General features: G+C 53.8%; 1 protein-coding gene across 2 annotated transcripts in view; it reads left to right on the forward strand.

Annotated features, from left to right (window-relative positions):
* The first annotated feature begins 6,367 nt into the window (after positions 1-6,367).
* Positions 6,368-25,996, forward strand: part of UNC5B (unc-5 netrin receptor B) — an 81,730-nt gene continuing 62,101 nt past the window's right edge. For both annotated transcript variants that reach the window (XM_059397660.1, XM_059397661.1), the window contains exon 1: positions 6,368-6,908. In XM_059397660.1, coding sequence (XP_059253643.1) covers positions 6,830-6,908 — 79 coding nt within the window. In that variant the 5' untranslated portion in view covers positions 6,368-6,829. The remainder of the gene's footprint in view (positions 6,909-25,996) is intronic.

The raw sequence follows: 25,996 nt of genomic DNA on the forward strand, positions 1-25,996 counted from the left end.
AACTGAGGGGGTCCCTTGTGTGTGTCTGCTCTGAAACCAGAGAGCCCGGCCCTGGTTTCAGTCTGGCCTCCATCTCCTGCTGAGCAGGGAAATCTGAGTCACAGTTTTCTCATTTTTAAAATGGAGATAAGAGTAACATCTTCTCGGGTTATCATGGAGATGGAAGGAACTGATTCGTGTACAGCTCTTGGCACGATGTCTGGCTTGCTCTCGTTGCTTAGTATACGTTGGCTGGCTTTGTTCATTTTTAAGACGCTCCTCTAAGCACTGATCAGTCCTGCATTCACACAGGTGTATTGAGAAGTCCACAGACACCCCTAACTCACCACATCCAAACCCAGATTCTCCCCAGTCTCCCCAGCCCACTCCATCTCGCCTTTTCACTATTCCTCCCATTGTAACCCTGCCTTCCCCTGTTGGGCTCCCCAGCCCCCATTCTTTCCCATACCCCCAAGTTCCCACACTCTTAGAGGCCCAGAGTCCAGAGTCTTCTTTTCTCTTTCTGAGTCTTCACCCCCTGCAGCCCCAGGCACAGACTCCCCTGGCTTCCCTGCCCTGGGCTGTCCCCCTCAGTGTGCCCCTGCTCCCACAGCTGGGCTCTCATCAGGCCTTTCTACAGCTCAGTCAGCACCCATGACTCCCTGTTTCCTACAGAATCTATCTCTAGCATAGCAGGCCCTACCTTTGCTGGGAGGTTTCCTCTCCTGCCTTCTCTGCCCTTTTGTCCCCTGCTGGAAAGATAGGGGCCAGGCCATACCCTGACCACACCAACTCCATTCCTGGTCCGACATCTTTCTCACACATAACCTTGGAATGCAAGCCTCTTCCCAGTGTACGGTTTCCTTCCCACCCTGGGTCTGGAGTCCAACATTCCCCCTTCAGAGCTGATAAAGCCCCTCTGGGCAGTACTGAGACTGGCCAGCCAGACTGGGGGCATATCTCATGCCCTGCATCACGGCCTCTTCCCTGTTCTGTAAGCAGGACAGTTTACATAATTTGCAGGACCCAGTGCAAAATTATTTTGAACAGGGCTCCTTTTTCAAAAATGATTAAGAATTTTGGGGGAGCTGGGTGGCTCAGTTGGTTAAGCACCTGCCTTCAGCTCAGGTCATGATCCAGGGGTCCTGGATCATCCTTAGGCTCCCTGCTCAGCTCAGAGTCTGCCTCTCCTTCTTCCTCTGCCCCTCCCCCTGCGCAGGCTCTCTTGCACTCTCTCTCAAATAAATAAGCAAAGCCCTTTAAAAAATTATTAAGAATTCTAAGTCCCAACTGAGGGACATTCTACAAAATACCTGATCAATAATTCTCAAAACCATCAAGATCATCAAAAACAAAGTATGAGAAACGATCACAGCCCAAGAAGCCTTTGAGGTCATGATTACTGTGTATAACGGGGCATGCTGGATGGGATCCTGGAACAGAAAAGGACATTAGGTGGAAACTAAGAAAATATGAATGAGGTTTAGTTCATAATAATATATCAGTATCAGTTTATTAATTGTAGCAAATACAGATGTAAGATATTAATAGTAGGGGAAATAGGAACTTTCTATATTATATCTGCAACTTTCCTGTTTTCTGTTTTAAAATTCAAAGTGGTTTTTTTTTTTTTAAATTAACAGTAGCAACAAGAAAGAATTTTGAGAAGGCAACAGCAGAGAAAATGAGTAAATTGTCCCAGTCAGAGCCAGGATTTAAACACCGATCTGCCTGACCCCAAGGCTTTTGTGACTAACTGCTTCTCTTACCTGAACCCCAGGGAGAAGGCCCTCCCTTGGGGACAGGAGAAAAGATGTGGGTGGGGTGGGGAGTAGGAGGAGGGCTGTCACAGTATTTCGCTGAGGTTAAGAGCCCAAGCTTGACGGTCACGTAGTGTTATGATTCCATTTATATGAAATTCCCAGAATAGGCAAATGCACAGAAACAGGAAAGTAGATTCATGGTTGCCAGGGGCTGGCAGAGGAAAGAGAGAATGTACAGGGGAAGCGGGGGGGGGGGGGGCTGTTTCATGGTGTGGGATTTCTTTCTGGGACGATGGAGATACTGCTCTTAAATTAGATAGCTGTGAGGACCGCATAACATCACAAATATACTAGAAAACACCGAATCATATGCTTTTATTTACTTGTCTATTTTTTAGTAATCTCGATGCCCATTGTGGGGCTTGAACTCACAACCCCAAGATCGAGAGTTGCTCGCTCTGCTGGGCTGAGCCTGCCAGGCACCCTGAATCGTGTACTCTGAGATGGTAAGTTTTATGTTCGGTGAATTGACTCTCGATCGAAAAAGAAGAGTACAAATTTGAGATCCAGTCTGTCTGGATTTGCATTTCCTTGCACCATTGACTAGCTGTATGTGACCCTGGCCAAGCCATCTCTCTGTGCCTCATTTTCTCTATCTGGCAAAGAGGGCTTGTAATAACAGTACCTATCTCAGAAGGTCATTTGTCAGCATATAAAGGACTGGGGACAGCACCTGGCACATAGAAAGCACCCCACATTGGCTGTAACAATAATGTCGTGCAGCTTCAGGGGCTTCAACCCTACGTGTCTCCCTCCCCAGGATCCAGGTGTTTGGGGTCCGCAATGGACTGGATGGTCAGGGGAGGGAGTGTGAGTTTATTCTCAAACCTTCCCTCCCAAGATCCTCCAAACGGGGTCATCTGAGAAACCCCCTCCACAAACAAGCCAGGGGTCCACTCCCCTGGAGGTCCCCCGCGGTGGGGAGGGGGGTACTCCTTGCTTGCAGACCCACCGCCTTAGGATGGAGGTCGCAGAGGCGGCCGGGGAGGTGTGGAGCTGCAGCGCGCCGCCTAGTGGCACTTGTGAGACACGGGTCCGGGCTGCCGAGGGAGGTGCCAACCCAGAGCGGCCCGCCCCGCCGGCCAGGAACCTCCTAGTTGCTTTTACATCAACATTGTTATTAAAGAAGCAGGCTGTATTCAACCAGATAAGGGGCCTTCTGAATATTCTTTTCAATTCGAGGAGGTAGTTAGTGTTTCCAGTTCACAAATGAGGAAACCGAGGCTAGGAAGGGCTCAGCCGCCAGGCCTTCTCCCAGCCCCTAAGAGCTGTCCCTGACCCATCAAATGAATAAGCTCAACTCCAGATTCCAGAACTCTTGTCTTCCTCACGTGGCTTCTGGTTTGGGAGAAACAAGGATAGCCCGTGGAAGCATCTGCAGCCACCACTAAGGGTCAGAACTGGCTCTGGGACTGTTTCAAAGCAACTAAGCTGTAGGAAGGCAGCCCCACCACCTTGCCCCAGACCCCAGGCCCCCAGGAAACGGAGGGGGAGGCGGGAGGCTCCTTCTAGGGCCCCTTTGACAAGGTTATGGGCCCTCTGCTCATTAATCCCTCTTTTTCCAGCCTCGTTGATCTTTCCACTCAACCAGTACTGATCATAGGCCTCCCGTGTGTCTGATGCTGTCTTCCAAGCGGGATATATAATAGTAAATGGGAAAGGAGGGGCCCTGCCCCCAAGCAGCTCACCACCTCCTCCTCCTTCTTAACTCAAAGCAGGACACCTTTGCTGTGAGTCTGGTGGCACTGGTTTTGGGAACACCTTGATAATTCTTAATCCAGTTACTCCAATGAGTCATCCCAGGGCCTAGGCCTTGCCCATTCTTCACCCATTCCAGGAAGAGGTGCAGGCTTAGGGTATTATGACTTCCCCCAGAGTCCTTTCCCTGGCCCTGACTGAGGACCAGCACTCACACTGTTACAGCATGATGAGGGGAGGGGGGTGGAATTACAGAGGGAACCCAATGTGGTAAGTTCCTCACCCTGAGGCTGGAGCCCTGGAGGGAAAACAGAGCCCAGGATGCTCCCCCCACACCCCTATTGGCATATTTTAATAGTTGAAAGAGTTTGTAGGCTTGGGAGGAAAGTGGGACAGACACCTGCAGGAGAGGGGGAAATAAAGAACCACTCTTCTATGGCTTGTCCTCCCATCCCCCCTTCCCTGCTGCCAGGAATTAAACAAAGTCATGAAACCTGACATTGGACTAGAAGAGCCTACCTGGTACGACGACTGCCTGAACAGCAAGCCCAGAGGACTGTCGTTTTTGGAAAAATCTCCAATTCCCACTGGCCTCTGATGAAGGTAAGGGTGGGGGGAGGGGGGCACCTGCCCCAGTCCTGAGGTTCCCCACAGGCATGCCATGTTTCTGCTGAGGTCCCTGATGAGTCGTTCAGCATAGTGTCCTTGACCATGAGTCTGCATCCATCCGGGGTTGGCAGTCAGCTATGGGTCTTGGTACCTGTGTCCCTGTATGTGTTTCCTTGGGGAAGTTAGGTATCTAAGTATCAATCTGTCACCTTCTTAAGAGTGTATTTGCATTTGCACAGTTGTGTGGTGTTGTATGTGTTTGTGTCTGTGACACAGGTTATGTGTGTGCTTTTTTTTTTTTTTTTGGTCTCTTGTCTTAGGTATATGGTTTTCTCTGCAGCTGGAGGCCTATTTGTAAGGGTTTCTAGGAGGGCCATTTTGCACCAGTGGGTCTGTGCTGCCTGTTTACTTGTGCGTGCTTTTGTAGGTGTCTATCAGCAAGGCGTGCTTGTGACTGTGTCTAGGGGTTTGTGTATGTATGTATGCTTGTAGTTGTGTGGGTGCGTGGGGTTGGCTTGGTGTGATGAGCTGTTGACTCTTATCCACTGCCCTTGCTGGGGCTGTCCTGGGCCAAGCTAAAAATAACCCAACTACCTTTGTCCATAGGGACCTTTCTCAGTTGGCCAGAGTTCTTTGCAGGGAGTCCTGCTCCACCCACATCCAGCCTCCTGATCTGGGAATACCCAGGGTGGGGGTGGGCAGGTGGCTGAGGACAGGCACCCCGGGCCCAGATGCTCCAGACCCCAATCAGTGCAGGAGTGTGTGGGGCAGAGGATATTGGGCAGTACTTACTGCTTCTCTGTCCCCACCAGGTCCCCTTCCAGCCTGCAGGGTCTGGTCCACAAGTCCTCCTCCAGTCTAGGAAGCATCCCTGGGGACACTCTACCCTATTCCAGCCCATCCCCACAGGCCTGGCTGGAATAACCTCTGACTGCTTTCACCCCCACTGCACTTGTATTTGAGGATCGATTCTAGATCTCAGCTCCAGAAAAATCCCAAGTAGAGAACAGATCAGAGCAATAGGGAAGAGGCGTAACTGCCAGCTGCCAAGTCCAGTCCCAGAGGAGGGCTGGGGTAGATGTGCCCCAGCTCAGAGACTTTCTTTCCAGTGCCATCTCCCCTTCCCCCTTCAATCACTCATTCTTGCAAAGCCGGGTTATCTTGAGCAAATGACTTTACATCTCTGTGCTTCCATTCCATCATCTATAAAATGGGGATACAATTGGTGTAACTCAGAGTTGTTGTGAGGACTAACTCAGAAAATCCTTACAAAGTACTTAACCCCTTTCCTGGGGCACAGGGCTTTGCCAGTGTAGCAGGCTGACCCCTCCTGACACCTCTGTGTTTAAATCTCAAGACACTACCGTCCCTCAAACTTTCCAGATGTCTTTTGGCCCACCCTTGGGTGGCCGGGACTTTACCCCCCAAATCAGACTGGCAGGGAGGCGAGATCTTGGAAAGACACATTACTGACGTTTATGCAGTTTCCATACATACTTTTTTCATTCAACTCTACACCCCCTTATGAGATAATTTTAATTTTTCTCTATTTTAGACGATGATGAAGAGAGCGTCAGAATGGTTAAGTAACTTGCTCAAGGTCACACAGAAGGTGAGGGGCAGAGCCCAATGGCTGTACCTCTCCCCTCTGACCTCCTGTCCTTTGGAGGGCACGTTTTTAACACTAGTACTGAAAGTGTTACAGGAGGTTTAGGGGGGTCTAGAAAATAGTTCTGCCTAAGGTCATACAGACAAGTAGAGCCACCCAGGACGATCCCAATCTGTGCCCACCTTCACATAGCTGTAAGCCCCAGCCTAAAAGGAATTGAGTGTTTGAGATTTTTCCCATTCAGGGAGTCTTTTTTGGAAACACCTCCACAAGTTGAAGGCATAGGACGCAGTACAGACCAAGGGAGCCAAAAGTGAGGGTCCACAACTTAATCAGATGAGAAAGCTGACACCGCCAAGCCAAAGGAGAGCGTAGATATATTTCCTTAATTTTTGGAAAAGAAAACTGGGCAGACTCCGCTTCTAGCTTTGCTCCAGTGGCCGGGTTTTCCAAGACGCCAGGCCCAGCGTCCGGCGAAGACCCCCCCCGAAAGCCCCCCCCCCCCCCCCGCAACGCGCCCAAGCAGAGGCGGCGCCCAGGTGGCCGTCGGTTTCCCCCCTCCGGGGGCCCCCTGCCGGCCCCGCCCTTGCCCGCCCAGGCCCCGCCCCGGCCGCGCGCCGTCCCCCTCCGTTCGCGGACTGACTAGGGCGAGCGAGCGACAGTGCTCGGCATTGTGGCAGGCGGCGGGGGCCGGAGAGGGCGCGTGGGCCCCGGGCAGCGACCGGGCGCAGAGAGGCACGCGCCGGGGTTGTGACGGGGCGGTGCCGGTAGCTGCGAGGGCCGCTGAGTGCACTAACCCTCCGTCGCGAAAGTTCGAAGCCAGGGCGCGGGAACCCGGGGAGCGCTCGGAGCCCCAGAACCTGAGGAGCGCAGAGAGGGGCGCGCCGGAGCTGGCTGGAGAGCGGGCTCTGGGCACCCACTGCGCTCCTAGCGCCGGGCAGCCCTCTGCGCAGCGTTGGCTGCCGCTGCCCCCACGGAGGGCACGGGCTGGCGCGGCCGGGCGCCGGGGAGGACGGCGAGGAGGAGGCGGCGGCGGAGGAGACGGCGGCGGCGAGGCTGGGGCCAGGGAGAGAGCCCCGGGGGAGAGGCGCCCGAGCCTGGCCGCGGGAGCATGTGGGCCCGGAGCGGAGCGCGGGGTGCGCTGCTGCTGGCGCTGCTGCTCTGCTGGGACGCGAGGCTGAGCCAAGCAGGTAGGGAACGATCGGGCATGGGGGCGGGTGTTTAGGGGACCTTTGCGCCCCAGTCTTTCCGAAGTTGAAGTGGTCCATCACCACGTCGGTGTGTACTTGGAAAGCGCAAGGGCACCCAAGTTAAAAGGTAGATTTCTCCGCCCCACCAAAGTGGGAGAAGGCGCAGCCTCCTCTCCGGGGGGTGCAGTCCAGGTGGTTCAGAGTAAGCTTCTTGCTCCGCCCCTGCCTCTCTCCTAGAAGGGATCGATTCTTTTCCTTGGAATGGGTTTCCGAGTCTGGGTCTGCTCCTCCCGGAGGACTGGCTCCAGGGACCCCGGGCTCCCGGCGCACCGTGGCAGGAAAAAAAAAAAAAAAAAAAAAAAAAGGAAAAGACTATTGCTGCTCGGGCCAGGTGTGCGCTTTCTTGCCTTTCGCCGGCAACTTCCTAGTCCTGGTTCCCGGCTCTTCCAAGCTCCTACGCGCTGCACAGCCCCCCCTCCCCCGAATCCGCAGACGGGAAGGAGCAAGAGACCTGCGGAGCAGGGGAAGCGCGGGTCCGCTCCGCTAGCCAGGGGAGGCCGGCTTGAAGGGATTTGGCTATAGAAGGGGGAAGGGCTGAATACTGCTCATACAGCTTTCCCCGCGACCGCAGGATCCGCAGGTCTAGAAGGATTTTTTCTGGGGTTTGGTGTGTGTGTGTGTGTGTGTGTGTGTGTGTGTGTGTGTGTGTATGTGTGTTGGGTGGAGGGGTGGGGGTACATAGTGATCCTGCCAAGTTTCCTTTTAAATGGGTCACTGACATTCTCCCCCGTCCGGGGAGCGGACGAGATGCGCTTGCCTACTGTGGGCCTGCAAGATGCCTTAAGGGGATTGGTGGGCTCCTAAAATAAAGTCCCCATCACCGCCACCACCACCACCCCCTCGCCCTGGTTGTGTACACCTCTCTCTTGTCTGTTGCTGGGCCCCGCATCGCTGACTGGACTGCGTTTCTAGGCGAGCCAGCATCTCTTTGGTACCGGAACCCAAGTAGTCGGGCTGGCTGCGGCCGCTGGACACCTGGGCTCCCGGGACGGGGCAAAGTGGGGTGCGGAGGGGGGCGTCCTGCACGGAGTCCTCGGAGTTGAGGCTGAGAATGGGACAGGAAAGCTGGCGCAGAAAGTAGACGAGGTGACGCAGCCCTCCCCCGCCACCTTCCGCGGGGATGTTGGCATCAGCCCCTGCCCCCCCCCCACGCCCCACGTACACCCCAATAGCCCAAGATTCCTCATTCTGGAATTAATGATTCCCACGGCCTAGGAGCGAGGGCTTGGTTTTCGCACAGCCTCCACTCCCCCCCCCCCCCAGCCCTCTGTTGTAAAGTTACGACACAATCATTTGATCCAAGTTAATTACGATTTGGGCAGACTCTGGTATTTAAAGCAGCGTTTTGAAGTTGGAAGGTAATGATGGGGGAGGGGGCAAGCTGCTGAATGACCAACCTGTTTTAAAGAGTGCAGTTGAATGTGGGAGTTGCTGGGCTGGGGTGTTGGTTTCTGGTTTGAGGGTTTTGGGGGGGTGGTGATTGAAGGGTAGGGTGAAGTCTCTGTAAAGGGAAACTTGGGGAAACTGTTTTAGAACTAGCCTGGCAATGAGATCAGGAATAAATACTGAGGTTAGTGAGGGTAGGGGGTGGGCCTCTGCTGGGCAGGAAAAAGACAAGACTGGTTGGCCTAGAGTTCTCCCAGAGCCGTGTTCAGCTGGGGAGTGGCCTGCCTTTCCTGCTTAACAAAGCTTCCAGCCCCCACCATCCCCAGAGGAAACCCCAGGCCCAGGGCTTTGATGGATTTGGGCACAAATGGAGCCCAGCCAGAAATGGCCTCTAATACCGGGCTTTGATTTCTAACTAGTGAGCAGAACCAGTGTTGGAACTGTGCTCATTACTTAGCACGGCAGGGGCTGCCTGCCCACCAGCCTAGAGAGGGACCAAGTGGTGGGGTCGCTGTGCAGTCTTCCTTCTGCCCAGAATGTGAAGCCCTTAGAAATGTGCCTTCAGGAGGGAGAGCATGCCCTTTCCTCCAACGCAGCCTGTCTCTCGAATGCCACAGGCACAGAACATCTTTCAGAACGTTCTTTGGGTCTGGTAATTTGGTTCTTGGTCTTTTCCCCATTTCACGGATGGGGAAAACCAAGGCCAGGGTGTTGACTTTCCTCAAATCTCGCCTTCACTTGACTACAGATGTGGACTTGCACGCGGGGCTGCTCCTCTCTAACAGCCAGGCTGGTTCAGGTCACCCTGGACTCCTGCTCGTGACCCCATCCACCTCTGCCTTGAGGCTTCTGTAAAGCTGAGGGAGACAAGGCTGTCTCCTCCACAGAGGGGGACCCCTTCTGGGGGGTGTGCAGGCTCTCCTCGGATCAGGTGGCAGGCACTTCTGTCTCTTTTATCTCAGCCTCTTCCCTGGTAGATATGGGGGTGAGCCCCCTTTACAGCCTTGAGGATTTTTAAGCCCCCTAAAGTTTGATGGTGGAAAAATCAAAATCTAGAACCATAAAACCCCAAACCCTTAGAAGGAGGTGTCAGCAAGTGACTGGCCATCAGAGGCCACTTCAACATCCTGGGTCAGCCCTGAGGATCTCCTCTCACCCCACCCCTTAGCCTTTCCTGGAGTTTTAAAAGAGTCTTGCCTTGGCCTCTGACTGGGATGGTTGAGAAGGGATCGCGGTATCGTGATAACACTTCTTTTTAAGATGTAATTAAAACCAGAGTTTTCCCGGTGTCTCTGCTGTGTGTGCAGGTGTGTGCAGGTGTGTGGGTATGCATGTGTGTGGGTGTAGGTGTCAGATGGTGGCCCATCAGAGTCTCCAGAGGGAGACTAGAGCAAACACCCATCTCAAACAAATGGAAAATCAAGAGTGTCTTAATGTGCTTTCTCATTAAAGTCAAAGTATCACTACAGGGGAGAAATTTCAGAGGTAATTTCTCTCCTTCCTCCACTCCCACCCCACCCCCAACTGGGAATTCCAGAGGACAAAACAATTCCCCTTTTCCAACCCCTTTATTCAACTGCTGAAGCTTTGGGACAGGCCCTGACATGCATGGGGGTTACACGGGGACGCAGGGATAGATCTGGGATCTGAACTCAGGCCTTGCAAACCTCAGGCTGTTTCTGACTCCTTTCAATACTGCTGGGCTGCTGACTGGCCAGCGGGGGTCTGGTACTGAGCTGCCCAACAGAGGCCCTGAGGGAAAGCAGGCAGCTAAAGATAAGGTTTGTTTGGTAGTTAGGTCAGACTGGGACTTGTAGCAGGATGGGGGGAAGAGGTGGAGTCAGGAACCAGGACCCCAGACAGGTGGAACAGGGCCCAGCCACAGAGGTCAGAGGTCAGGGCCGGGACTGGCCAACTGCCCAAAGGTTGGCTCCACACCTGGTCCTGATCTGCCCCAGGTGAGATAAACCACAAGCCAAGCTCCCTTGGGCTGCAGAACTACCTGGTTCTACACTTTTTAAAGGTCTGCCTTCATATGTGTAGATGGAGCAGAATGTATTTTTACTTTTTATTTTGAAGCTTTGGGTAGCCCATCTCCTCACCCGTGTTGTTGTTGAGTTTCTGGCTGTCAGGCCTAAGAAGAGATCTTCCTCTCTCCCCTTCCCCTCCTCACCACTGTCTTCTAAGGAGGGTGTGGACTGCCTAGGATTTTGAGGATGAGGGTAGAGAAGGACCCCCTCCTTCCAAGAGAGTAAGATTGATGATTCCTGGAGCACCACCCCCCCAAAGCATGTTCTTTTGATCCTGAACCCTGGGGTTAGAGTGCCAAGGAGACACCTTGGAGCCCACCTGATGCCTGCAGGGAAGGGAGAGAGACCGGGTCACCAGTTGGGACTGGGACTGTGGAGCAGAGAGACCCTGTCCCCTTGGTTGGGTGGCTCCCCTGGGGAGAAGGGAGGGGAGCAGGGCATCCTAGGCCACAGCCTGTGCCTCTCCTGGCCTCCTCTTCCTTCTCCTCCTCACCAGTTTCCTCAACAGCTTCCACAAATGGAGTCATTAAAGCTGTGAAGGCAAAATGAAACCAAACAAGTGCCTTCTGGGCTTTTCTGTTTCTTGTCTTTATTTTTTTAAAGGGAAATTTAAAATACCGTAACTAGAATAATACGAGGAGAAGGTGGAGGGAATCGGTGCAAGGCCCCCTTTGATTTGCTTCCCGAGTTGGGGCTGGCGCGCCCCTCCCGCCCCCCCATGGGCCCGGCCGCCTGGGGGGGATGTGTCCGGACCCAGACATTCACTTTGGGGAGCTGGGCGTCCCGCAGCTGGCCTGGGGTGCCGGCTGTTAGCTGGGCGGGCGCGCGGCATTGGCACTTGGCCCCCTGCCTTCGCTGCCGCTGCGCCCCCACCGGGCGGGTCTCGCAGCGCCCCTTCCTCTCCCAGCCAGCGGGTGGCTTTTTTTTCCTCGCTAATGGCCGCAAAAACACTGGCTGAAGTGCGCGCACAAATCGGCCGCGTCCCCGCTCCCTCACCCCTTTTGTTCCCCGTCCCTTTTCTCCGAAAGCTGTCGGGTGCGGGGAGCACCCGAACTGACCCTCGCCAGCCTCACGGCCCCACAGTGATGAGCGCTTACCTGGGGCGGCTGTCTGCGTGCCCCCCGCTCCTCCTCACCCCGCTCTCCTCCCTACGTCCCCCAGCACCCCCTCTCTCCTCCCCACTGCCCTCCTCGGCGCCCAGCTCTTCTCCTCCCTCTCTCCCTGCATCCCCTCCCCTACTCTGCAGAGTTCCCTGGGAGCACCAACCCCGTGGCTCCCAGCCTCCGCACCTCCGTCCTCACCTCCCAGAACAGGCTGCCCCCCGCCCCCGCCCCCGCACCTCACAACTTTCCCCGCGCCGTGTGGCCGGGTTCTTGGGGAAGGCAGGCTATGGGTGTGAAAGTGTGTATTAAGGAGTATGCCTGTTGCTGGGCAGAAGGGGTGGGTGGTGAGAATGTGTATTAAGGGGGTGGGCTGTGATGGTAGGTGTGGTGTTGCACTGGCGTGTTAGGCTAGGGGGTGAAGGTGCAGGACAGTGAATAGGTATGTCACAAGGGTTGTGCCTTTTGTATAATGGCTATGTGTGAGGTAGATGGCTACGTGTGTTTGGGTGTGCGGGGGTGTGTGCATGTGCATATGGGCACAGCTGTGGTGTGTTTGTGTATAAATAGGTATGTGTGGCATGGGGACAGTGAGTCACCACCAGGCATGAGACGCTTCATCCATTGTATTCTGTTGGGGCTGTCTCTTCCAGATGGGACCCAGGCCATCTGCCCTTCAGCACTAAGGAGACCTTACTTTGCTCCGCACTGGGAGTTGTGGGCAGGATTTGGTCCAGGTGCTGGGTTCTGGAGTTGGGAGGGCAGAGGCCAGGTGTCCTTGCGGTCGTGCCCCCACCTCCCCCGAGGGCAGATAGGATAGGTAGGTCCTGCTGCCCCAGAAGGAGTAAGGTCAGCCATAGATAGGTCCTAAAGCCAATCCAGGAGCTCGACTGATGGTTCCCCAGGACAAGGGTCTGGGTCCTTGGGTCACCTGCAGCTGTCCTCCAGCTTACCAAGAACAGCATCGGCACTGAGGGTTTGGAAATCAGCTCTCCGACCTGGGTCAGGTTCTTGATGCAGCCCTCTAGAGGCAATGGGGTCTCCTCTGGAATTTGCTAGAGAAGATGCAGGTGGAGCTTGAGCAAGTGGCATCTCTCATGGAAAGCAAAGTAAGCAGGCATGGGTGGGGCTGGGACTCTCAGTGGAAGCGATTGAAAGTGGACACGTGTGCACATGGACACACACAAGAGCCCTACTCCACTATGCTTATAACCACTTCCTTGCTCACCAAGAATCCCTCTGCTTTCCCACCTCTGCCTACACTGTCTCCCATCCTTAGCACTAGGATAAAAGATGTGCCAGTGTGGACCAGGGAGATATAGGAAAGTGCCAGCCCCACTGCTGGTGCATACTGCCTTGGTTTGTAAAACCCTCTGATAGATGGGACCTCACTTGGTCCTTATAAGAACCCCACCAGAGGGACGCCTGGGTGGCTCAGTTGGTTAAGCGGCTGCCTTCGGCTCAGGTCATGATCCCAGCGTCGTGGGATCGAGTCCCACATCGGGCTCCTTGCTTGGCGGGGAGCCTGCTTCTCCCTCTGGCTCTGCCTGCCACTCTGTCTGCCTGTGCTTGCTCTCGCTTCTCTCTCTATGACAAATAAATAAAATTAAAAAAAAAAAAAAGAACCCCACCAGAGAGGAGGTTTAGGAAGCTGACCTGGGACCCAGTCAGCGCCAGAGCAGACTTGGCCCTAACCCTCAAGGTGGTCACTAGGCTGGATGCTGATGTCCACTCTAAAACCGGGATGACCTTTGGAGAGTCTCAGATGCCAAGTGAGGGAAGTATCTGTATGTGTGGGGGAACACAGCCAAGAGTGAGCTTTCTTAGCCTTGGGGCTTCCTGGAAGGGGTGATGGGAGCCAGACTTTGACTCTCTCTTTTTCAGGTGTTTCTAAGAGCCTGCCCTGAAAAGACAGGGCTGGGTTAGCTAGCTGAGGGTATCTGGGCAGGGATGCCTGGCCCCAGGCCTCCTCCACTCTCAGAAAATGGGCCCTGTTGGCCTCTGCTCAGCCACCAACCTGGGCAAGTCCAGTCCTTGGTGAGGCAGCCCTTGGTCACGTTTCCACTCCTGGGGCTCTCAGACTCATCTGAAGGGGTGCATCTTGGGGAACTGGCCCCCCACTACCTCTGACTACAGGCTGGGACCTGGGTGGAAGCTGGAGAGGAAAAGCTATCTTATTCTCTGATTCTTTCCTTGTGGCTCTTGAAGATGGAGTGAGCCCAGAAAATACTTTTCACACACTAGTAGGCATTACGCTGTGGGCGGAAGCATGGAGTGGTGTCCTGTAGTGTCTTCTGCCATGCCCGCACCAGAGTGGACACAGAGGGAAGGACAGAATGCCCAGCAGCTTCTGCGAGCCAATCCGAGGGGGACAGTTTGTTTGTCATTACCCCCTATAGGAGCCCGCAGTCCTCCTCCACCACCCCTCCTCACAGAGGCCCCTCTCCAAGGCCTCAGCTGCAGGCATGGAGGGTGTGCAGCAGGGCCGACTGGGATTTCAAGCAGGTTAACATAGCCTTCCAGCATCACCACCTCCTAACTCTGGCTTTGACCGCTCACCTAACTGTGCCATGCCTCACTTGCCTCATCTGTAGAGTAGGGGTAGTAACGCCATCCTCGTGGGGTTGTTCTAAGGAGCACATGACCTGATTATGATAAAGCCCTGGCATGGAGATGGCCCTGTGATGCCAGAGTTGGCTTCCTCGAGGGTCAGGAGGGGAGGAGAGAGGAGGGAGGCTCCGGGCCTGAAGGCCCCGCGGCTCCTGGCCCAGGAGTTAGGAGACTCTAGTATTTGCTGACAACTGCCTTTTCCTCTCTGGGTCCTGGTTAGTCTCCCCTTCTGGAAGTTTGGGGTGGGGAAAGGTATAAGGATGACCTTTGGGGGCCTTGGGGTTTATTTCTGGGTGTTTGGGGTTATTTTTTGTTTGCTTGTTTGTTTTTGTCTAGTTCCCTCTCCAGAGGCCCCCGCAGCCAGCGAGAGAAAGGTAGTAACTGAGGCCCAGAACCACTTGTGTTTACAGAGGCCCCTCTAGGAAGTCAATATATCGACTGGAATGCCCTTGTGAACATTATGTGGCCCGGGGTCTTTCTCTCTGAAGCCATAAATCACCCCTTGGGACTTCAGTCCCATTTTCCTGCTCTATAAGCGTCTTCTGCCTCAGAGGCCAAGAGCCCCAGATGCCAAGCAGGGCCCAGGGGCAGAGAAGGACCCCACTGGCATAGGAAGCCTGGTCTTCTGGAGACAAGGCACTTACTCCCCTCCCCCACCAAGACTGGGGGAGGGCGCTGTGGAGGGGATGGGGAAATACACTTTCAGAGCTAGCAAGACCTTCACCATTTCATTTTGTACGGGTGGAGGGTGGCTAATCTCATGGGTGGGGAAGGAAGGATCCTGTCCCCACATCCTGGTGGGACACCAGCCCATGCCCTGGAACTCAGTGCACGTGCATATGTTCTTTCAATCTGAGCTAGCCCTGGTCTCTGTAGTCGAAGGGGGACAGCGCAGAGGCCTAACCCTTGAACTGACTCGGGTTGCTTCTTGGGGCCCAGGCAAGCCCTGTGCCTGGTGCATGCTGCTGGGATGCGAGAGTGAGGAAGACTGTGTGGCGGGGAGGAGCTTTCTCCAGGTGGCCCGGGAGGGATCCAGTACGGTGCTCAGAGGGCAGGCGGTGCTGTCGGACCATGTGGGCCAAATCCTGGCTGGGGCCCCATCTGGCTACGTAGCCTAGTTGCCTACCCTCTCTGAGCTTCTGTTTTCTCATTTGTAACATGGGACTGCTGATAATGCCGCTTGCATCCGATTGCTATAGGGAAGAATGAGGTAATATACACAAGAGTGTGGCACGTCCTCAGGTGCTCGTAGCATTCACCGTCCTCAGCATGATTTCTACTGATGCCACGTGTTACATGGTATAGCAGGAAGCACTGAGGCTGTTGAGAGAAGCCTCCTGTGGGTCTGTGGGGCTGGTCAGAGAGGGCTTCCTGTAGAAGGCAGCATGTTGCTTGGCCTTCAAAGGATGAGCAGAGTTTGGGGAGGCAGAGAGGGCATCCTAATGGGGGTTATGTTTGTGAGGGGCTGGGGCTGGGAGCATCTGGCTCACCCACCCAGGGGACAAATTGCTAATTCAGCACTGACTTGTACCTGATCATCCGATAGAGGATGAATGCTGGCGCCGGGGGTCCCTTGGTACATTGGAAAGAGCCATTTGGGATTAAAAGCACTCACTCATTGAGTGCCCCACACATCCCAACCTGGGAGGTGACCTGCCCCCTTCACTGGGCAGTGCTTTGCCGTGAGGTGCCATATGTGATCCTGGCACAGAGAAGGTTCTCTTGACTTCTATTGCCTTCCCTCCTTCCTGCCCCTCCCCCACCCTGATCTGGCTGACCCCTGGCTGGGGCTGTGCCTTGCTTTTTCTCTGTGGCCATCTCTGGGCAGGAGAACAAGGAGACAGAGAGGGGCCGCTTCCGGGTTGACTGGAGAGCCAGGGAGATGGACAGGAAGAGGGAGGCTGCCTGCCTGCTCTGGTCCCTGGGGCTCACCTAGGGCTGGTGGGTACCAGGAGGCATCACCAAGGTCTGGGAAGAACAGCTACTGAGATCACCCAGGAGCCTGCAACCCCCAGAGGCTTCGAGTGGCGTCTAGAGGCATTACCGGAGTCAGGAGACAGAGCTGAAGGCAAGCAGCTCTGTAATGCGATCAGAGGCGCCCGCCTGCCCAGCCTGGGGCCTGAGCACCCAAGGAGGATGCCGAGCTTACAAGAAATTGAGTCAGAAATTCCAGGAAAGTTGTTCCTAGCTCCTTCCCCCATCCCACCTTCAGGCATTCGCAGCAAGGCAGAGCGAGACTCACAGAGTAAGCAGTGGCCCAGGACCAGGTGACAAATACTGCATGGGGTAGCCTCCCACCCTTCCCTTTCCTTGTCACTGAGCCAGGGCCCTGGGGACCTGGGTGGAGGCAGGATGGGCTTGAACAAGTAGGTCATGAAAGAGCAACTATGACACCAGGTGGCTAGGGGACTGGGTCTGATTTTGCTCCCTCCCATGTCCCTGGCTCCCAGCACAGTCCCCGGTGCATAGAAGGTGCTTGATAAACACTTGTAGAATGGATGAATGAGAACTCACATTCAGGCTTTATTCACCCCACTCTTCGCTACGATTCAGCCCCTACTGTGCCTTGGGCTTGTGGCTGTGGATGTAACCGAAGAATCAGGAGATTCTGGTCGCTTTGCTTGCCTCCTCCCTGTCTTTGCCTATCTCTCTGCAGTCTCTTCTGCTTATGTCTTTGAGCACTTCCTATGTACCAGACGTGGTGAAAGAGCCCAGTCTTCAGTGGTCAGAGCCCCTAGGTGTGAAAGAGTTTATTTGCTAACTCCAAGGGAGCCACAAAGAATTAACCAAGTATCATAAGTCTACCCAGGCCCTTGTAAAATGTTTGTTTTCTACTTGCCTTCCCAAGCCCATTGATCATTCCGTTCCAGCCTGGATTCTTGTGGTGATTCAAGAGAATGCCTATTGCATGCATGTGGGCTCTGGGGTCTGGGACTCCATGTAGGCTGAGGGGGTATTTCTTGAAGGCCCACGGGCAGGGTCTGACTGCAGCCCTCAGCCCTCCAGAGTAAATGCTACCAACTCCTTAGAATGAGCCGGGTTTGGTGCAGGGGAGCAGTTTTGGCTGCAGGGTCTGACCAAGCCAGGTTCTCCTTGGCACTGTGTTTGATGCTAACATTCAGGGAGCCTCCCTGGGAGATTCAACCCCCTCGGGCCCTTGGCAGAGGCAGTGTTAGGCCTGGCCAGTATCACCCTCCCAGCTGGGCATCCACTGGTTCTTTCCAGGAGCCCCTGTCACAGGCTGAGCTGGAATTCCTGCCTGGCAGCCAGACAGCCAGGGCCGCTGGTCGCAGTGACCCCTGCTGCAAATCTGATCTGGCCCCATATTTTTGTGCTGGCGCACCCAACTTCTGTACACACGCGGGTGGACTCAGAAGAGACAACAGCAGAAAGAACCCTGAGCTAAGGATTGGGAAGCCTGGATTCTAATCCTGTCTACACAGCTAATCTGCTGTATGGCCTTAAGGTACTCCCTCTCCCTCTCTGGGCTTTGGTACCCTCGTATGTTCAAATGAAGAGGGTCTGCCCTAGAAATAACTGGGCTCAAGTCCTGTCTCAGTCAGTAACTGTACCTCCTCACTATAAAAAAAATGAACCCCAATTGGTTGTCAGGGAGATTGAACGAGATGGGGCATGGTCAGTAAAAGCTGGTTTCCTTTTCTTTCTACCCAGGAAGAAATCTACCTGCAAAGTCGCTTCTTTCTAGTCTGCAAGTCGTCGCTTCTTTCTAGTAGTCCCCTTTTGATGTGGGGAATATCAGACATAAGATTCAGGGTGGCCCGCTGGGGACTTAGTGACCCACCTGGGCTTACAGCAAGGGGAGGAGCCTGCATGGTCTTATGCATTTGGAAAGAGCACTGGACTAGACATCTGGAAGCTTCCGTTCCAAGGCCAACTCTGTATGACCAAGAGCTCACTCGCCCTCTTTGAGCCTTGGTTTACCCATCAGTAAAAGGAAAAAAAGAAGCTGCATGGCAGGTAGGGCCAAAGCAGAGAACACCCAGAGAGATGCTTTGGAAACTGTTGTCAAATCTGAGAAGCTGATCTGAGGTGGAAGGAGGGGGGCAGAGCAGGGACTCTTGTCCTGTGGACCATGTGGTTCATCTGAGAGCTGTTTTGGGGGGTGGGGGTGCATGGGAAGGATCCAGGAAGGACCCACCATTTGTTTCCCTGGCTGCAACCTCCTGCTGTGTGGTGGGCCCTGGCTTCTCCCCTAGCCTGGCTGGTCGTGGCTGTTGAGCTAGATGACAGAGTCTGGGGTCTCTCCCACCCTTCTCCATGCTGCACACCCCAGAGCAGAGGAGGCCGGGGTACCACATCAGGGAAGGTTAGTATCAGTGCTGGCTTTGGTGTGTCTCAGCTAGCACACCATCTGCCGTGCCCACCAGAACTTACATAATCCCTCGGCCGGCTGCCCGTTCTTAGAAAACGGGGCAGGCAGGACCAGCAGGGAGTGGAGGGGTAGGGTTTCCTTCTCTGCCCTTTCTTCTCTGGCAGCCCACACCTCCCCGGATTAGTGTTCCTTCTCTGAGCTGCTCCTACACCATCCAGAGCACGAGCCACGAACACGAAGTCAGAGCAAGGCTGAGGTTGGATGGGGACATGGCAGGCCTACAGGGCTGCTTGCTGCCTGGCCTCGCAGACTTCAGGGGCATCTGCAGGCTGCTTGCTGACAGCACCTGGCCCCATGGCAAGATCGCCAGCCCCGCCTCACACCATTTCTCTGCGGGGCTCCAATGGAGTGGAGCAAGGTGGGGGCAGCCAAGCTTCCAGGAAGTAAGGATAGACCTCCCCATACTTCCTACAGAGATGTGCCCCTTCCCACATTTTATAAGGTTGTGAGCATTTTTTGTATATCTAAGTACAGCCAAATAACACTGCCCACTTAGAGCCAAGACCCGAGATCCAGTCCTGTCTTTTTTCTTTGCTAGCTGCGAGATGTGGGCGGGGCCACTTCCGCATTGTTGCTCTCCGTTTCCTCCTCTGGAAAATGAGAATAATAAAGCCCACTTCCATAGCTTCAATCCTGAGGATTGAATCAGTTAATAATGCATGTAGAGGACAGAGAAAGGCTTCCATAAATGCTGGCTGTCATCCTTGGTACCCAGTTCCATTCTCTTTCTTTTTTTTCCCCTAAGAAAATGACACAGAATGACTAACTCTGGGTCATTCTAGGAATGCAAGGTTGGCTCAAAATCCATTCACATTAATAACATGCCAAAATAATATCATGCACCAGATTAATGAATCTAAGGGAAAAAAATCATGTGATAATCTCTATAAATGCTGAAAAAGCCTTGGTCAAAATTCAACACCCATTTGTTGTATCAACGCGCAAAAAAAAAAAAAAATAGCAATTAAGGATTTTTTTTTTTTAAGCCTGATAAAATACATACATACTCTAGTCCTATAGCTAGTATTTTGTCTAATGGGGAAACAAACACTAATGGCCTTTCCATTAAGATCACTAATGAAGCATGGATACCCACCATCCCTTCTCTTCAACATGGTGCTAGAACCATTCGCCAGTGTGATTAAACGAGAAATCACTTAGAGGCACAAAAATGGGTAATGATGAGATAAAACTATCCCTACCAGATGTTAAAACATACTGTAGCACTCCCATAATTAAGGCTGCAGCATGGGTGCGTGAATTGTCGGACAGACCAGTCAAACCTAATAGAAATTCTAGAACGAGACCCAAGTGCATAAAGAAATGTAGTATATGACAAAGATGCTATCTTGGCCCACAGGGACAAAGACAGACTTTGAAGTGAATAATGCTGGGACACCTGGGTAGCCATTTGGAAAGAAGTAAGCTTTGATTCACGTTTCACACCATAGAGAGAGAGGAAAAAAAAAAAAAAAAGAAAACACCTCCAAATGGATTAGAGATCCAGACATAGGTAGTAGATGAAACTGTGGGTGAATTCCTCCTTAATGTTGGGGTATGAAAGGCTTTCCAACAAGATTCAGAATCCAGAGGCAATAAAATTTAAAAAATTGATATTTATTACATAAATATTAAAAATTTTTGGACAATAAAGCACCCCAGACTAGTCAAAAGACAAAATATTTGACAAGCCAGGAGGGGATACTTGTTACACATGCCCCAGACAAAGAACTAATAACTCAATACAGAAAGCACTCTAAAATATTGGGGAATAAGGACCAAAAACCTGGTAAAAAGAAAAAGGAAGAAAGGAGACATGGACAGACAATTCACAAAAGATGTAGGTCACCTTCAAAAATATGAAAAAATATTACAACTCAGAGTTAGAAAAATGCAAACGAAAACAAACCCTGAGATACCACTTCTCACTTTAGGAGACTGGGCAAAATGAAAAGTTAGGACTACACCTGCTGGGAAGCCTTGCAAGGCACATTTGCAGATGTCGCCAGTGGATCCACTCCTTGGTGCAATCCTTCAGCTAGATGGTTGGCCAGTATTTCATAGCAGCATGTCATGTACTCTATTTTTTGGTCCAAAACCAGTACTTCTAGAGACCTTCCCTTCAGGTACAGCTTTATCAATACAAAAATACATATGTATGTTGTTTGTAGTTGCAAAATATTGGAAATCACCCCTGTGCCTTGCAGGAGGAGTTTAATCAGCTACAAGCACACATCAGAAATGATGGCATTGCTGGGGACCTGAGGGCTGGGACTCCCAGAATGTTCCAGCACACGAAGGAAGCAAAACATAGTATCCAGAGGATACTACCTCTCACGTAAGAGAGGAGTGGGTGGGAGACCAGGCTAGATCCAGACCTCTCTTTCTGTTTCCATGGCTGCTGGAATGCTCTCTGCTTCCTCATGTGTGCACCTCCTGCTCTGCTCACCGGTCCAAGCAGTGGGCTGTTCACGAGGCGACGGGTTCCCCATGCTGCCCCCAGGGAAGATGGAGAGGGCAGGATGCACAAGTGCTGGCCCTGCTCAGGCTTCAGTTGTGACTCCTGGCTCTCTGTGGTCCTGAGCACTGCCTTCAGCGCCCTGGGACTTGATTTCTTCTGTAAGGTGGGAAATAATGAATTCCATACCCCTTGCCTCATAGAGAGGAGGTAGTGTCACAGTTCATGTGTGTGCAAAGGGCTTTGTTTATTGTTTACCTGCAGGGTCTGCTGGTTGCTCTTTGGGCCTCAGTAAGCCTTGGATTCTCCTTTTCCAGTCCCTTGCCACACAGGCGCGCACGCAGGGACACACACACACCTCCCTCCATTCTTTCTAGAGCTTTCGAACACCCTGAGGTGGCTGCTCTGTTTGCTTTCTCCTTGATTAGCAAGGGTCTCATCCATGTGCACTCCATCTGTGTGCCAGGTGTGTTGTAGGCCCTCTGAGGCCCCGGCCGCCCTTCAACTCTGGCCTCTTCTCTTGCCCGCATTGAGTCTCACGGAGCCCTTGTAATGACTCTGGGAAGAACGTCTTATGGGGCTTAAGGAAGTGAAGTAATTCAATCTTCAGGTCAGAGCCTGGTCAGGGTGTTACCTGGTCTCTGGACTCTAAATTCAGTGCTCCTTCCAGAAATCCATTCTGCATCCGCGCCCTAGGCTGGGACCAGGTCTCCTCCCCCATCCCCAATACACCTCCCCGGACATCCCCATGAGAGCCGGCCACGCCGCGGTGACTTGTGGAATGATTGCATGTGAGCATGTGCGAGCCCTGGACCACCCTTGTCAAATGCAGCCACCCCAGCCTGGTCTCAGTAAAGAGCCAACGGGTAGAACTGGGCTTTCCCCCAATAGACCAGTCCCGGCCAGCGCGTCAGTCTTCTCTCGCCAGCCTGTACCATTTTAAGGGTAGGTCTGAGCGGGTGCATGTTCACGTGGGTGCATGGGGAGGACCATTGGCAGCCCTGCAGGCCTCAGGCCCCTATAGGTCCGGACGGGGTCTTGGGGGGAAGGGGCTCAGCCAGACCTGAGCCTCCACAGAGAGGGAGGGGTCCTTGGACAGGCGGTGGAGGGCATAATTGCCGGAAGGTCGGTCTCCCAGCCCTGAGAACTCTGCTTACCAGTCAATAAGTCGTTTATTACACCCTTGACAGCATCCTTCTTTGCCTCCGCTCTGGGTCTTGTGCAGTTTGCAGAGGGAAGGGCCGGGCCAGCTGAGGGTCTGGCCTCTCCAGGGAGAGGGGCTGCTGGAAGCCTGAAGTCAGCTATCTTCCCCACCTTCCCACTGCAGCCCGCTGGACCAAAGTGCTCCCAGAAGCCCCCGGTGGGGCCTGACCTCCGCTGTAAAGAGCCGGCTGAACAAGTTCCCAGGTGCTTGAACATCTCCACCTCATTGCCCTGGAGTTCTTTTCCAAGGCTCCTGGTAGGGAATCCCAGTGCTTATGGGGGACGGTCGGTCTTCAGAGTCTCGCAGAAACCGTGGCCTGGCAGAGCTGAATCTCAGCTTTGGAACAGCCCTGGAGGTCGTCAGGGCAAGTATCTGGACTTCCCTCTTACAGGTGGGGGAACTGAGCCAGGGAGAGAGAGGGATGACTTACTTATCCAAGTTATCTCGGGATTTGCTTGTAGCCAGCTGAGTTTTCACCGTTGCTGGGCCCTCTCCATCCTGGCATGGTTGAGAAAGATTAAGAAAAGCATTTTAGACTGTTCTAGATTGTCTTTCCAGGGCACCCAGTCTTTCCTCCAGGATTTACCTCTAGGAAACTCCACTGGAGATGGAGAGGAGCTATCAGGCCTTTAGCTCTGAGTGCTCTCAATGGTAGGGGTATGCGCCTGTTCTGGGGCTGGGGATGCTGGTGGCCCCACAGCCTGGCCTCTAGCCCTCCTAGTGATGCCACATTCAAAGGCAGAAATCAGTCTTGAGCAAGAACAAGGCCAGCAGCCGCTTTCAGTAATCTGTTCACACATAGAGTGACCTGGTGGACCCCGCTTGCTTCTGGGCAGGAATGCTCCAGAGAGAACCAGCTGCCTTCCCTCTGCCTTCCCTCTGCTCTCCCTTCCACATCAGGCCTCTGACTCTGTGTACCTGGGCCACCCGTCCCCTCCCTGGAATATGTCATGCCCTTCCCTTAGATGCTCACCACGGGTGGACAGCTGGGGCCAGCTTTCCTATAAGGGAAATTCCAGATCCCACTAAATTCCAAATTCCACAGCCTTATCCGGCACCATTCTGTCTGGCCTTCGATGGGCTTCCTGGTGTGGGTGGAAGGACCTCCCTAACCTCAGAGCAATTACTGGGGGGTGCCACACTTTCCCACCACCCAAGCTCCCTGTGTGTGTCACAGGTTTAGAACGTGGCTGGAACCCACAGATCGCTTATACGGGGAGCAACGAATAGCATTTGGGGAGGAGGTAAGACGGGAGGGGCGGACAGTGGGTTTGACAGCAGCAGACCAGCTCCATAGTGGGGTCTCACGTCACCCTTTCAGAGTGGAGATGCCACCCCCAAGCAAATCACAGCCTCATGCTAAGCCTCAGTTGCCTCATCTGTTAACTGATGGGGGTTGAACCAGTGACCTCTGAGCCCCCTTACAGCTTTCAGCTGCACGTTTTCCAAAATCCCCCTTAGCCCATCAGCCTGTAGAATTTCCTGATGTCCCAAGAGGGCTGTTGCAACATTGACTCTTTCCCAGCACTTCCTGTTTAGCCAGGACCCTGTCAACAGAGGGGCTGACGAGAGTGGGCCCTACAGCAGCAGGAGCACACCATCCTTGTGTTGGTAGATAATGCCTCCATGCCGAGACCCCACCCCATGCTCCTTTCTGCCATCCAGGTCTTGGCGTAGATGTCCCTTCCTCAGAGAGCCCTTCCCTGATCCCCTGCCCCTTTTATTTCTCTTCTAGCACCTTCTATGAGCTGGGATGATTATTTGTGCAACCAATTAATTCCTTGCTGGCTGTTTTCTCATCTGTTACACTCTAGCCTATAACCTCCATGCAGGCAGGCCATTTCACTCACCCAGTAACCCTAACCCACAAGGCGTGGAACAGTGCCTGGCACAGAGTGGGCCCTTGATGAACAGGTGTTCGACGAGTAAAGAATCAGGGCTGTACATGTGGCTCTCCTAGAGTTTTTCCAAGACTCACATGCCTGGCCTTTATCCCTAGCAGTTCCGGCTTAGGAAGTCTGTGCTTGTGAATTTCGACCTCTCAGATGCACAGCGCTTGTTAAAAAGAGATCAGCTCAGTGGTTGTCAGCCTTGGCTGAATGATGGAATCACCTCTGCCTGGGATCCCCCCCCAGACTTACTTGGTCTTGGGGTCTGACCTGGGCATTGGGAGCCTTGAAAGCACACCAGGTCATCTGCTGTGCCACTAAGGTAGAGGGCCCCAGGATTCAACCCTCTCCAAGGCCTTTCTGGTCCCAAGTTCTGCGATTCTTGGAAAGCCCTATGTTCCACATGGCAACCCCAAGGCTCCAATTGCCCCCCCATGGCAACCCCAAGCGGGGGGAACCTCCTTGCCCTCCCTTCCTGTGCAGATAAAGGAAGAATAACTCTGTTTGACCCTTGTGGGCAATCCATCAGGGGTGTGCCTGGGATCCTGTGGCCCTTCTCCAAGCGACTTCTCAGGATTGCTGGTGGCTCTGTGCACAGCCCAGTGCCTCCCTTTCCTGGCAAGAGAGATGAGCTGTGTTGGAACCTGTCTCTTCCCCTCCCTTGATAGCACACAGTTTTATTATTTTTTTTTTTTAAAGATTTTATTTATTTATTTGACAGACAGAAATCACAAGTAGGCAGAGAGGCAGGCAGAGAGAGAGGAGGAAGCAGGCCCCCCGCTGAGCAGAGAGCCCGATGTGGGGCTCGATCCCAGGACCTTGGGATCATGACCTGAGCTGAAGGCAGAGGCTTTAACCCACTGAGCCACCCAGGCGCCCCAATAGCACACAGTTTTAAATAAGATCTTCATTTACCAGAAGTTCACACCACAGCTTATGTGTTATATGAGAAGCGACAATCTTGTGCTCACGGGAAAGAAAGTGCATGGCGATGCAGTCAGGGGGGCTGGAGGCGAAGCGGCCGCAGGGGGCAGGGGGGGTGGGAGGAAGAAGGAACCCGGGGAATCCGAGCTGGCACCCGGCCCCGGCCCTGGCAGTGCCATGCTCCTCTTGGCTCAGCGTGTGGCGGGTGGGGGAGGTGTCCCGCTCTGCCAGCTGACCTCACGGCTGCTGGAAGGCTTGGAGCTGGGAGCCAGTGTGATGTCACTACCGGCTCTGCCAACTGCCCTCCCCTGCCCCCATTCCCACTGTGCTGCTCTTCCATCATTTACCTGTCCTCAGTGGCTGGAGCCCAGGCTCTTGCTATTGACCTGCTAGGTGCTTCCGGCCTTGCCTTGGAGGCTGGGATAAGGAATGGATTCTGTGGCCGTGAACAGACGCCCCTCCCCCCACCCACAGTGTCCTGCCTCACTTCTTCCCCCACCCTCGCCCCAGCCTATGCAGCATCAAGATCAATAAATAAATTCCAGTTGTACAGGACTTGACAATTTCCACGATGTCGTCACGCGCCCCTCCCAACCGCTCCTGACGTGGGTATGATTACCTTGTTTGAGCAGAGGGAGGAGCAGAGGCTTGAGGGGTAAAGACTCTAGCGGCAGAGCTACGGGGTCCTACCAAGATCTCTGTGGGTGCTGCCTGGGCCCAGTAGGGGATGGGAGGGCAGGTCTCCGTCACGTCGCAGTGTGGTCTGCAGTGTTATTACTCCAGTGCTGTTTGTCTCTTCCGCTGGCCTGAAAGCTAAGAGATCAAGGCTCAGGTATCAGAGTGCCTGTGACCTTGAGTCAGGCTGCTTGTTTCTCTGGGCCTCAGTTTCCCCGAAGGTAAATCAAAAGGGTTGGATTAGGTGGTTTTGGGGAAGGTACTACCCTTCAGCTCCTCCTTGCAGGTCATCAGGTGTGCTCTCTCGCTGAGGACATGGGGGAAGAGGCTCTTGCGGTGGCCCTGTCCCGGGATCTGTG

Source organism: Mustela nigripes, chromosome 4 (assembly GCF_022355385.1).
Source record: "Mustela nigripes isolate SB6536 chromosome 4, MUSNIG.SB6536, whole genome shotgun sequence".
Classification (NCBI taxonomy): Eukaryota; Metazoa; Chordata; class Mammalia; order Carnivora; family Mustelidae; genus Mustela; species Mustela nigripes.